General features: G+C 40.7%; 1 protein-coding gene across 2 annotated transcripts in view; it reads right to left on the reverse strand.

The window, feature by feature from the left end:
• Positions 1–13,544, reverse strand: part of ADAMTSL4 (ADAMTS like 4) — a 274,339-nt gene that overhangs the window by 185,416 nt on the left and 75,379 nt on the right. For both annotated transcript variants that reach the window (XM_089678942.1, XM_089678941.1), the window contains exon 4: positions 1,080–1,834. In XM_089678942.1, the coding sequence (XP_089535068.1) occupies positions 1,080–1,834 (755 nt within the window). The remainder of the gene's footprint in view (positions 1–1,079; positions 1,835–13,544) is intronic.

Genomic DNA, 13,544 nt, shown 5'->3' on the forward strand with positions numbered 1-13,544 from the left:
TTAACCAGTTTTGTGCTGAAATTATGTAATGCCAGGATCCCAACACCAATCAAACTGATATAATTGGAACCTAAGTCTAAGATGGCAGATGTGTAGAGGTCCTAGCTGACTAATGTGACATCAGTCACAGTACTAAAATTGAAGCCCAAAGCACAACTATTCAGGTAGGAGCACTTCTTTAAACAAAACATATTCCTATTTTACTTATCCTAATCTGGCTTAGAATATTGTGACAAGATGTTGTACAGGACGCCAGGGATAGTTCCTGAATCTGTGGTATGTGTCACCATTATCTAGGTTGTGGACCCTTTAAGGGGAGGAGTACTCAAGGACTCTCACCCATGTAAGGTGAGGGGTTCTGGGGTTATCCGGTAAAGGAGGAAAATGACTTGCAGTTTTCTCAGGATTATTAAGTCCTGATATGGGACCCAGAATTTGGAGGCTTGGAGAGCTTTTTGGGTGGGAAAGAGCCTCCAGCACTGACTACTGGTATCTAAGTCCTGCAAAAAATAGCCCGCCTGCAAGAGAGGGCTGAAAATAGCAGGAAGATGTCAGCAGGTGTTTTTGAGGTGTTGACTGTAACAGGATACAGTTGTGTGAGTACTGTGGACTTTCTGGCTATTGAGACGCTGCCTGGGCTCCTGTGGCCCTTTTCAGACTTTTGACCCTGTTAAGGGACAAGGTTTTGTGGTCGGTGAGCCAAAAATTTGAGTTATAGCAGAGGTGGGTGGACTGTTTTGTTTGTTATCCATGTTGAAGTAAGCCGTTTTTGTTTATCTTTTGAAAAATAAATAACTCGGCTGGCTAGTGATCCTGGGCTCCCCAAGATATTACAATGTAAATAAACGTATAGGAGATGGCGGTTTTTCTACTGTTGACAGCGAGAAAAAGTGTATGGCCAATACAATAAAAAGCCACCTCTTTGCCTGTGCACTTAAAAGTATATCTGGCCATTTAAAGTGGTGCTCACAACGAGGGGTCAGTGCCCCAATGAGAACTTTCTTTTTAGTTATAGGATGCCAGATGCCAGCAGGAGACAGCTACCATCCCTGGTCTATTAGGTCAACTGGAGTACCTACCTGCGTGAAAAGCGAGACTCTTTAGTAGGTGTCAGAGGAGGCAAAGCTTGTCCTAGATTGGTTTCCTCCCAACTTTCAGGTTTCAGAAGAGGAATAGAATCTGGAAAGAATGGCCAGGGTGGAGAAGTATCATCACCTCTTGAAGCATTTCTTGTATTAAATGGTATAGGACTATCTTTGTGTGGTTTCCTATGGATGGAGATAGTTTCAGAAGCACGGAGAGCATCTTGTCTATGCGGGACATCTAATGGAGATGGCTGCCACAATGTGTCTGGGTTCCTTGGTACTCCACGACCTCGGTTTGATGTGGATCGATGATAGGAAGGGTATTCCCTTCTTGGATATATAGGCTGGGATCCACCAGGAACTGTTTCTTGTCTGGTGTTACGGTTAAAAAGACTGTAGCGGGATGAAGGTGGGTTTCTTGGCATATAAGGGTCTACAAAGGCAGCTGCACTTTCTCCATCTGTATGAAATGGGTAAGATGGCCTTGCTGGTCCCATAGAGTAAACATTAGATCTATCATCATGAAATGGAGGCTGAGGTTGGGGCTGAACGATATGAGGGTTTGGCTCTGATCTTGGCATCCATGGAACTTGCTGATATGGAGATAAACAAGTTCGACTTCTCTCAATAACTCCTAAGCCACAAGTTTGAGAGCAGGAAGACCAGGGTCCCCAAAGACCCCATACCCCAGCAATTTTATTCTCAACAACTTCATCTTCTAAGGCTTGTCTTGGTGTCCGATGAGGTAACTGCAAAGCACAAAGAGAAGCATATGGTTAAAATCATTCCTATTTGATTAATCATTAAAAACACAGAGATATAAGTATCAGAAACTAAACAAAATGGTCAATGAATTATGGCAGCATTCCTAACCCACAATCTATAAGGTCGTTTTACAAACCATCTGGGTTTGCCAACTTATCAGATTTAAACCTTAAGATTTCAAGAATTAGTTGTATATATTTTCATACATAATCATTTAAACCATTAACTGCAGAATGTATTTCACTCAAGAGCGGACAGGTTCTCTTAATTCTATGTTTATCTGTTGCAAAAACAAAATGATGGAAACTGCACAAGATAACTAATAGAAGAACTATTGCCACTATGGCGTTAATGTATACAGCCATTTGTGTTATGATGTTGACATCAGCAAGTCATTACAGTCTCACCAAAACTCTAATGCCTTAAAGCTTGGGCTCAATGAAACCTGTTTTTAAATAAAAGTGACAGTGTCTGTGCAAAAGGTTCTTCCCCAACATACTGTTATTTACCTTGAGAGCACTACCACGCAGCTCCTTTCTCCATCATAACCAGCACTAAAATCCCCAGTGTAAACTGGTGTTGGACACTAGGGGAGTGGTGACATTCCCTCAGTAATGTGACAATGCTAGTAGGGCCTAGCAATTGGCTGCTAGATCTGAATTTTTGCATGGAAATGAGGTCATGTGCTCCCCCATACTTGAAAGCACCATGTACAGGTGAAACTCGAAAAATTAGATAGACTCGTTACATGCAAAGCAAGATAGTTCAAGCCGTGATTTGTCATAATTGTGATGATTATGGCTTATAGCTCATGAAAACCCCAAATCCACAATCTCAGAAAATTTGAATATTGTGAAAAGGTGCAATATTCTCGGCTCAAAGTGTCCCACTCTAATCAGCTAATTAAGCCATAACACCTGCAAAGGGTTCCTGAGCCTTTAAATGGTCTCTCAGTCTGGTTCAGTAGGAATCACAATCATGGGAAAGACTGCTGACCTGACAGTTGTGCAGAAAACCATCATTGACACCCTCCATAAGGAGGGAAAGCCTCAAAAGGTAATTGCAAAAGAAGTTGGATGTTCCCAAAGTGCTGTATCAAAGCACATTAATAGAAAGTTATGTGGAAGGGAAAGGTCTGGAAGAAAAAAGGTGCACAAGCAGCAGGGATGACCGCAGCCTGGAGAGGATTGTCAAGAAAAGGCCATTCAAAAGTGTCAGAAGCGTCTTACCTGGGCTATAGAAAAACAGACCTGGTCTGTTGCTCAGTGGTCCAAAGTCCTTTTTTCTGATGAGAGCAACTTTTGCATCTCATTTGGAAACCAAGGACCCAGAGTATGGAGGAAGAATGGAGAGGCACACACTGCAAGATGCTTGAAGTCCAGTGTGAAGTTTCCACAATCTGTGTTGATTTGGGGAGCCATGTCATCTGCTGGTGTTGGTCCACTGTGCGTCATTAAGTCCAGGGTCAGCACAGCTGTCTACCAGAAGATTTTGGAGCACTTCATGCTTCCTTCCACAGACGATCTTTATTGGGATGCTGACTTCATTTTCCAGCAGGACTTGGCACCTGCCCACACTGCCAAAAGCACCAAAACCTGGTTCAATGACTGTGGGATTACTGTGCTTGATTGGCCAGTAAACTCGCCTGACCTGAACCCCATAGAGAATCTATGGGGCATTGCCAAGAGACAGATGAGAGACATGAGACCGAACAATGCAGAAGAGCTGAAGGCCGCTATTGAAGCATCCTGGTCTTCCATAACACCTCAGCAGTGCCACAGGCTGATAGCTTCCATGCCACGCCGCATTGAGGCAGTAATTGCTGCAAAAGGGGCCCAAACCAAGTACTGAGTACATATGCACGCTTATACTTTTCAGAGGTCCAATATTGTTCTATGTACAATCCTTGTTTTATTGATTGCATGTAATATTCTAATTTTCTGAGATTGTGGATTTGGGGTTTTCATGAGCTGTAAGCCATAATCATCACAATTATGATAAATCACGGCTTGAACTATCTTGCTTTGCATGTAATGAGTCTATCTCATATATTACTTTCACCTTTTAAGTTGCATTACTGAAATAAATGAACTTTTGCACGATATTCTACTTTTTCGAGTTTCACCTGTATTATCACTGGCTGTAATAGAGTGCTGATATGATCAAAACCTGTAGGTCGAGGGGCCCATTTTCACAGACACTTACATTTCTCTGAAATGGACATAGTGACCGTGTCTCCTTAAAGTCACCCTACATTAAACATTTTGCAGTCCCACTCTATGGATAAAAAAAAACAGAAATCCTTTCCTGGAGAAAATGCTGTACCAGACTTTCTTCATGGCTAAAAACCTGTTTGTCATTATGTCTACTAAGAGAAGGGTTGGCCAATCTAAAAACTCTAATATTCCCCAATAAATGCCGATATTTTAGTTGCATGAGTAGCACTAAAGGAAACTTGAGTAGCCACTCCAGGAAAGGCAAGTTCTTCATACTCTTACTTTTTCTGCCCTCTCCAGTAAGACCGTTAAGATAATGTAGCTTTATGTTGCCATATGGGTAGAGGTACTCTTTAATAATTCTTTTTTTTCTGTTACAAACATTTCAGGGCCAATGTCCCCTATTATAAGGGCAATCACTTTTAGAACATCACACGTGATTTTGAATGCCTGGTCTACAAGGTCTAACATGTCTCATCTTTGTTATGTGGGATGTCACGATGTGGAAAAAACAGCCACGTAACTACTTCAAATACAATCCAGATTTTCAAGGCTGGGAACTGCATTAAATAGACTCAAGAGCCAAACTGTACTACAGTCCTCCTTCATAAACTTTAATGTTCTACCATTCACAATCCACTGTCAACATGGCAATCTCTCTGAGACATCAGAATTCCCCAGACACATTTCAGTGATATGATCCATCAAGTACTCTATATTTTACACACCCCCATGGACATCAAAAAGCCGAATATCATTTCAAAACAGCCGTATCAATGTAACTGTTACACAAACAGTAATTTGCCAATCTCTCTGTTTTCAGTGCGATTATTCCAGCTCTGTGGAGTACAAAAGGGACGGTAGAGTGATATTTGCACTGCCTAGCGATGGAGGGTCTGTGTGAACAAGACACAATAGGACTGCACACAGAATAATACTCTTTCATGTTGCGTGTCCTATCAAGGCTGGGATCTGTCTCTCCTGGACAAAGGCCTGCAGCGGAAGAGGAGTGAACTTTGCCAAGTCAGAAATAGCAGCAGAGTAACAATGACATGTGCGGTCACTGGAATTCCAGTACTACTACCAACAGAGGTATTCCTGACATCAGAAATTCTACAATTCCTGCTCTCTTCACACATCACATGCAACAACGAGAACCTGTCACTGGAAACCGTTCAACCACATGTAATGCCTGACAGCTAAAGTAATGAAGAGGAACATGGCCAGGCTTTATCTACATCTAAACGGACTCCAAACATCGCCCAATGAAATTTCAAGAAAACAATTTCTATAAATTGAAAGCCATCTTATTTCTTAAAGACCTCAAGCACACGGGTATTTGCAGGCAAAAAAGTTACCTTAGGCAAAAAACAGTGTTTTCCTGCATTTGGGGAGCCACAGGTGGATCATACAGCCAGCCATAGAAGTGAATGGCTGTATGTTCCTGAATTTGTGAAAGCACTGGATGCATCTGTGCATACGGCCTATTTTCCAAACTGAAAAGTTCTGCGTTTTGGAAAACACATTGTACTCACTACAGGTAAACACTGATGCACAGAAACATTGGAATTTACACAAGTACAGGGGCCTACAGTCATTCACTTCTTTGGCAAGCTGTATGATCCATCTGTGGCTCCCCATGCATTGGAGAACAATGTGTTCTTTACATATTTAGTGGCTGCAAACATCCATGTGCATGTCGGCAAACATTGAAAGTAGCAGTGACTCAGCAATAAATCAGAACACTTTGCTGAAGCCAGAGTAGTAAAATATGGATTCAAATTGGTGGCTATGGGTAGGGAATCGTGGCCCATTAATGTTTTTGAGTGCCAGATAGCTGACAGTCAAGCACATGTAGAAGAGTTTAAAAGATTTATTACATGTTTATAGCATTTCCTTCTCATTAGTATGCAGGTCAGAACAAGGTAAAGGGTCAGCTTCCATGATGCAACAGGAGATTCCTTGTTCTGCTTGTAGGCAAGTGCAGTTTGTTTTCTCCACTGTGGGTGGAACTCAAACAGAGTGGTACCACAGCCTGGAGAGAAAGTCCAAGGGAAACATTTATTGTTTCCTGGGCCAATGGAACAGCGTTCCAGTTGGCTACACTGTAGCCGTGTGACCCTCAGCAGCCATCTTGGGTCAACAGAATCTATTTAAGTCCCTGTCCTCAGATTTTGGCACACTTCTTGCACATGGCTAGTGTAGGGGGAGAGAGCCACCCCTTGTTAGGGAAAATAATTAGAGGTAGGGAAAGGTTCCAGAAGAGGAGGGGCAGGTTAGGAACTCACTGTCCTGGACAGAAGCTTCCCTCTTGGGACCAGACAAGCCGCACTTCACTCTGAAACAGACGCTGTCGATATCTCTCCTCCACCACATCGGACTACATTGAACTGTGAGTCATTTCCCTAGTGGCACTCTCCCACCAGGGTGTTTGTTCTGTTTAATACAAGTTCCAAAGTTTTACTGTGTCTGGACTTTACTACCTGCTCCTCCCCCACATGCTCTATGTAAGTGTGTTGTGAATCAACACAATACAGTGGAGGGTATGGACAAGGACACACTTTTTTTTAGGGTGTCAGGTTCTTGACTGCCCAGTAGCAGCTCTCCTATTACAAGAAAGAAAAAGATCCTATTACAAGAAGAAAAGCTCTGGGAAAAAAGATACACAGGAAGAACTCCACATGTTCCCTGTCAATGGGTAACATTACCAATTGAATTTCCATTTTTGCCATTTACACCTTTTGGATATTGTAAGGAATATTTAAGCCATGTTGAGCTGTTTTTTTATTCCATTCTTGTCCTGTCCTGGAGACACAACTGGGAAAGTAAATCTTATCAAGGTGAGACCAAATCCTCTCATAGCTGTCAGCAGAACAATTGTCCCTATTGGAAGTTTTGTCTGCACCTCTTGCTCCGATCACAATATTTTGAATTTCTCATCATTTTTTATGCCAGAAAGAATGGTCATCAGGAATAATAGAGAAGGTACATCTATCCAGGGAGCCAGATAGTAATAAAAACCCATCAGAGGTCCCTACTCTATCCAAAACTAAATATGTTGGCTCTTAAGTTGGCTCATAACTTTATATTTAAACTCCTCACAAATAACTGGTGACCTCCTATGGCAAGAACCAGTTGCACTTACTGGGCTCTGAAGCTTTACCCTATTAAAAAGGGTCTTAAAGAGGCCCTGTCACCAACCTAAAAATATGCAGGTAAACACAAAAAATTTAAATAATGTAAGTGCTTACCTTTTCCTTTCCATAAACAATTGTAACTGACACTCTCCAAAGTTTTAATTACCTAGCACAGTCCCCTGGTCTTCTGGGAGTTTCTATTTACTGCTTGTGCTGGCCCAGCTTCTTTGATCCTCCCAGTTCTACATAGCCTTTTACATAGATGCCCTAGAGATGGCTAAGAGGAATCATTTATGGTGCCACATTTATGACAACTCTGAGTCTGTTGGGTCTGCTGGCATCACAGCCAGGATGTGAGGGCTTTGGAGGTTTTTAAGGTTAGGATTTTACAGAAAAATAAAATGTTAAGAGCACATATAATCTTATGGGAAGTTTGTTACTAAATGGCTGGCTAAAGGGTCTCTTTAAAGAGACACTATCACAAGACAATGTTACAAAGTGACAGTGTCTTTGTAAAGGCCCCCTCCTTCCTTGGATTCGGATATTCACATTGCCAGTGCTCCTCCTATGCTCCTGCTAAGTCAGCACTAAAGTCCCCAATGTTGGTTGGTTTCAGAAGCCAAGTAGAGCAGAAATGTCACTCCCTTGGACATGTGACAGTGCTCTGGCCAAGCTATTGGCTGCTGGTCCAAAACACTTCAACAAAATGGTGGCGGTCTGCACACAGACACCAACTTCCTGTTGAATGAGTGTGAATAAAAGATGGCTTCAGCGCCTATTCTCCACCTGTAAAGAACTCCTCAGACGCGTTTCACCCTTTTCAGGGTTTAATTGTAGAGGCAAGAATGGCATCTGATGATTCTCTACAGAAGAACTTGTTGAAGTCTACTGGAGCCTGACAAGCCAGTCTCGTCTGTCTTGCACCACTCTATCCACAAACTGATCTGACTAATACAGGTTTGGGGGGCATTTGAGTGGTACTATTTTCATTGTTTTAGTCCAAAACACTGTCACAGGGAAGGAGGTCACATGCAAACGCTGCACGGGAGTGCTGGCAAGACCAGGTCAGGAGGGACTTTACAAAAAACCTTGTCACTTCATCCTGAATGGGCAATGTGACAACCTTTCTAAACCGTTCTGAAAGCCTAAACACTTCAGTTATTACATATATACTTCTACATTATTTGGATCAGTTCTATACAGGATTTCACTGTTAACTAATTAATGATCATTAGTGTTTGTATTCATTTGGGTACACTTGTCTTCAGGCTAGAACTGGCTGTTACATTCCCCTCCCTTTTTGTGTCCAAGTGATAGCTTTTTCTTGGGTCCACAGTGACTGGCTTTCGGTAATCTGTTCCTTGATGGGATTCTTATGTCAGTGAGATAAGCGGGAAGCCTCCTATATCCAGCCCATTGTGGAAGTCATACATTACTTGTTATGCATCTGCAATGAAGCATGGTTCCCTCATAAAGAACTGAAATGAAAACAGATACGTTATACTGTGCACAGACCTTTAGCTATGGTCAACAAAACAGCTTGCTATACGTTGGACCAGGTATATCAGTCTGTTTCTGTACATCAGTGTTGTAATCTCAGTTTTTCTTTGAGGGCATCCATCATTTTATATCATTCGCTGTCAATTTTACATCATTCACTGGCCAGTAACTGTGCCTGAATCTATGGCCAGTCCACCCAAACTGGTTTTCACTTCTACAAAAATGAGTCATGTGACTGGTTGTATGGATACTGGTTGAAGGAAGAACCTTTTGGTATATTCTATGCCCCTCGACCTCTAGCAGGGAGATCTTTTCTTAAATCTTGGCTGTTCGATGTGGCTATCTCCTCCTGTTACATCCATATCAAGTAAAATGGATGATAAATCCAGCATGAGCAGGAACAAGTATGCAGTAAATGAAAGTTGAAAAAAGTCATTATTCCTCATCTCTATTATTGTTATAGCTAAGAGACTCAAAGTACTGAAACCAAACAATCAGCATGGGAATCATCAGGAGAGACCAGCAAAACCTTCATGATTCTCTTGAGACAGGTTTCCTTTAATGTAGATGTAAACGCTAATGCAGGCTCTCTCAACATTTTTTACCTAAAGGAACCCTTGAAATAATTATCAGGACTCAGGGAAGCCCTACTAAAATAAATTAATGAGGGGTCATTGGAAAAAAGCCCCTTACATTGATGGTCAACAGGAAGAATGTCTCCCTTAGAGACAGCTAAAAAGGATCACTAGTTTCTCCTCGCTGGCTCTGCCAAGTGTCGTTAGAACTGGAACTATGTTGGCACCATCAGATGGGAAGTCAATCATCCACAGCTCAAGGAATCCTCATCAACCTCTGAAGGAATTTTAGGGTTCCACATCGAAGATTAGAGAACCCTAAAGAATGGCTGCTCTAGATCCTTTGTATAGAAGTCTTTGATTTTTCTATTAATTAGGTTATTTAATTATACACTTCTGAATTTCAGTTTATGCACATAAGCACTTTCATGGGTTATTGTACAATTCCTAGGCTGTAAAATTTGGTAATGCACTGTATATAGGAGTCAGCACATCTGTTTCATATCTAGATCCTTTGTGCCCAATCTTTTTTCACTTGTGTACCCATTGGCAGGCAATTTCCATTAATTGTACTCTTCAAATTACCAAAATATTTGTAATAATATGGTTACTCTTATTTCTCATTTTCAACCACTGATCCATATCTGATAATACACAAACTGAAAAATTAATCACAAGTTAAAATTTTGAAAAACTGCTATACGTAGGAATCCCTACTAAAATTTGTATCTACATGAGCAAAATCAGTAAGTTATAAATAATGTAATACCTAAAAGAATAAGAAATGTGATGTAAGTACAGAATTTGATAAAGTGAATCATTTTTAACATCATCATCCTGTGCGGAATAATTATTTTTAGTAATAGTCAAAAAAGTTAAATAAAAAATAATGACAATGTCCAGAATAGAAACAGATGGACTTCCTTACATTGGTGGTCAGTATAAAAATGCCTCCTTGCATTGGTGGTCAGTGAAGAGTCCCCTTGCATTGATGGTCAGTGAAGAGTCCCCTTGCATTGGTGGTCAGTGAAGAGTCCCCTTACATTGGCAGCCAGTGGAAAGCAAGCATCACTTCATTGAGGGAAGTAGGAAGTATGCCCTTTACATTAGTGTTCAAAGGGAATATTGCTCCATACATCGGTGGTCAATAGGCAAAATGCCATCCTAACAGACAGCTAAAAAGATTACCAGTCTCTGGCTCTGTTAAGTGGCATTGGCCCTGTAGCTATGCAGGCACCACTAGGTTGAAGGTCAACCTGTTACTCTTCAAAAAAAAACCTAGAAACCTCTGGATAAACCCTAGAACCTTAGTTAAGAAAGGTTATCCTAATTAATTACATTTAGTTATGACAGAATCACCTGACATTTTACTGCAAGCTCCAGTTTTGAAACTAAAAAATGAAAATTACTTTTAAAAATACATTAACTTGTTAAAGATTTTAGGAGATTTTGGGTCTGAGAGGCAGAGTAATTTTACTGAGCCACTGAGAGCCCTCTCTAGTGGCTATTCCAGAAATTTCTATATTTAGGACAATAAGAAAAATAGCAAGTTTAAAAATGTAAAAGCTATACCAAAAAAAGCACTTCAATAATAACTCACATTATTCAATCCCTGAAAATACACTTTATTTTCCCTTTAATGGTGTGCTTATATTATAAAATTGGAAATAGAACAACAAAGGGGATCAAATTCAGACACCTTTTTCTATTTCTCAGATGTACAATTCTCATTCTACAGGAAACCTCAGATGAATCAAACAACAAAGCTTTTCTTCCTTTGATGCCGAGCTGTAATTTAGTAGTTTGGAGATCAGTTAATAGTTGCAGTATGTTGCAGAATTAACAATGAGAAACAGGTCACAAGTGTGTCATATCAGTCCTTCTACACATGTTCTGAGGATCTGAATAACACCATCAGTTGTACCAGAAATTTAAATAAACATTTATCACTGGTCACTGAGATTACATCTGGAAAACGTAAAAGTCCTTTTTTGAAAGACCATCAAAGCCTATAAACACAATTTCTAGGTGTCATGAGTCAGAGGTTCACTTGGAAACCAACAGACCTCACATATTCACAGACTCCCATGAGAGGCATCTAATACAATAATTAGTACGGTAAATGTTTGATTTTTTTTCTGTCTGTGAATGAAAAATAATTCCAGTGGAAATTCTGGAATGATCATTGGAGCTTTTTATATATTAAATGATTTTTTACAAAAAAAATTCCTTCCTCTTGATCCACCTTTTTCAACCTTTGAACCCCAGAAGAAACTTCAGGGAACCCTGCTAAAACAAATTATTCAAGGGTTATTTGGAAATTGCCTCTTACATTGATGGTCAGTGGGAATAATGCCCCCTCTACAATGATGGTCAGAATGTCACCCTTCAAAGATCATTGGTAGTCATGCTGGCGTGTCTGTCAAGTGGCGTTAAGACACAGAAATATGCCAGCACCATCAGATGGGAGGTCAATTATCCAGAGCTCAAGAAACCCCTATCAACCTCTGAAGAAATCCTAGTCTTTGTGCATTACTTTCAACACTTTAATAAAATATTAAAAAGTGAGTACATACTCACAACAGCCAAAAAGGTAAAACCAGTGTAGTACAAAAACCCAGGGAACAAAATGGTCTTTCAAAGGGTGAATCTTCCATGGTCCTAACAGGAGTCAAACTATCAGCTGACTCGTTTTCGAGAGTTTTGCTCGGAAGAAGATGGCATTTCCCTCTAAACAACCATTGGTAGCCATTTAAAGCCAACTGCACCCTTAAAAGTCACCTTATATCTAACTGGAGTGCCCAGAGGAAACCCATGCAGGCACAGGGAGTTGAACTGAAAGAACAAACAATGTTATCTTCCTTCTGTGAACTGCTAATCCCCCACCCCCTCATGCAATGGCGATAAAGAGAAGAAGACATTTTAGAAGTCCATCCTGGGCACCAATCATGACTTCCTAGATAGATACTGGAGGAGTGGATATAGCAACCTAGGAATAGGTAGTGTGTTACTTGCAGAATCACCAGATGAAAGAAAAAAAAACAGTAAAATAAAACTAATGCAACAAATTGCATGTAGGCATCTAGATATGGTGAAGACGACTTGCTGAAGTTCAATCTGAGCATCAGAATGGGGAAGAAAGGGGATTTAAGTGATTTTGAACATAGCATGGTTGTTGATGCCAGATGGGCAGGTCTGAGTATTTCAAAAACTGCTGATCTACTGGGATTTTTATGTACAACCATCTCTAGGGTTTACAGAGAATGTTCCGATAAGAGAAAAGAAAATATTCATTGAGTGGCGGCTGTGTGGACGAAAATGCCTCGTTGATGTCATAAGTCAGAGGAGAATGGGCAGACTGGTTCGAGATGATAGAAAGGCAATAGTAACTTAAATAATCACAAGTTACAATCAAGGTATGCAGAATACCATCTCTGAATGCACAATCATGCAACTGAAGCAGATGAGCTACAGCAGCAGAAGACCAAACCGGGTAGCAAGGTGTACCTAATAAAATGGCGGGTGAGTGTATATATATTATATATTATATACACTATGTATACATCTCCTAGATTGTAAGCTCCAAGGAGCAGGGCCCTTCTATCCCTCTTATATCGAACAGTATTGTTGCTGTATTGTCTCCCGTTATATTGTAAAGTGCTGAACAAACAGTTGGCGCCATATAAATCCTGTATAATAATAATATACACATACAGCACAGTGGCTAAATGGCAAGCACTTCCGCCTGGCAGTGCTAGGGTCGTTGGTTCAAATCACAACCAAGGGTTGTGCCTGCATGTGTTTCCTCCGGGTACTTCAGTTTCCTCCCACACTCCAAAGACATGCTGGTAGGTTAATTGGCTCCTGTCTAAATTGTCCCTAGTATGTGTATGTATGAATGTGAGTTAGGGACCTTAGATTGTACAACCCTTGAGGGTTAGGGACATTAGATTGTACACCCCTTGAGGGTTAGGGACTGATGTGAATGTACAATATATATGTAAAGCACTGCATAAATTGACAGTGCTATATAAGTACCTGAAATAAATAAATATACATACATATACCTACATACTATATATTTACTAACTTTTTTTTCCTTCATATTTTCCTGTTTTGATTGCTTGCAAAAAGAGTTGTACAATCTTTTGCTTTGTACAAGCTGAGGGAGGCACAGGCTGGATCAGGGCCTAGTATAATGGCTGTGCAGGGCAATGTCCTATAGATCACAGGGTGAACACTTTGATGTGGCAGGTAAAAGCGAGA

Source organism: Staurois parvus, unplaced genomic scaffold (assembly GCF_062004578.1).
Source record: "Staurois parvus isolate SC_StPar_1 unplaced genomic scaffold, SC_StPar_1.0 ptg000213l, whole genome shotgun sequence".
Lineage (NCBI taxonomy): Eukaryota > Metazoa > Chordata > Amphibia > Anura > Ranidae > Staurois > Staurois parvus.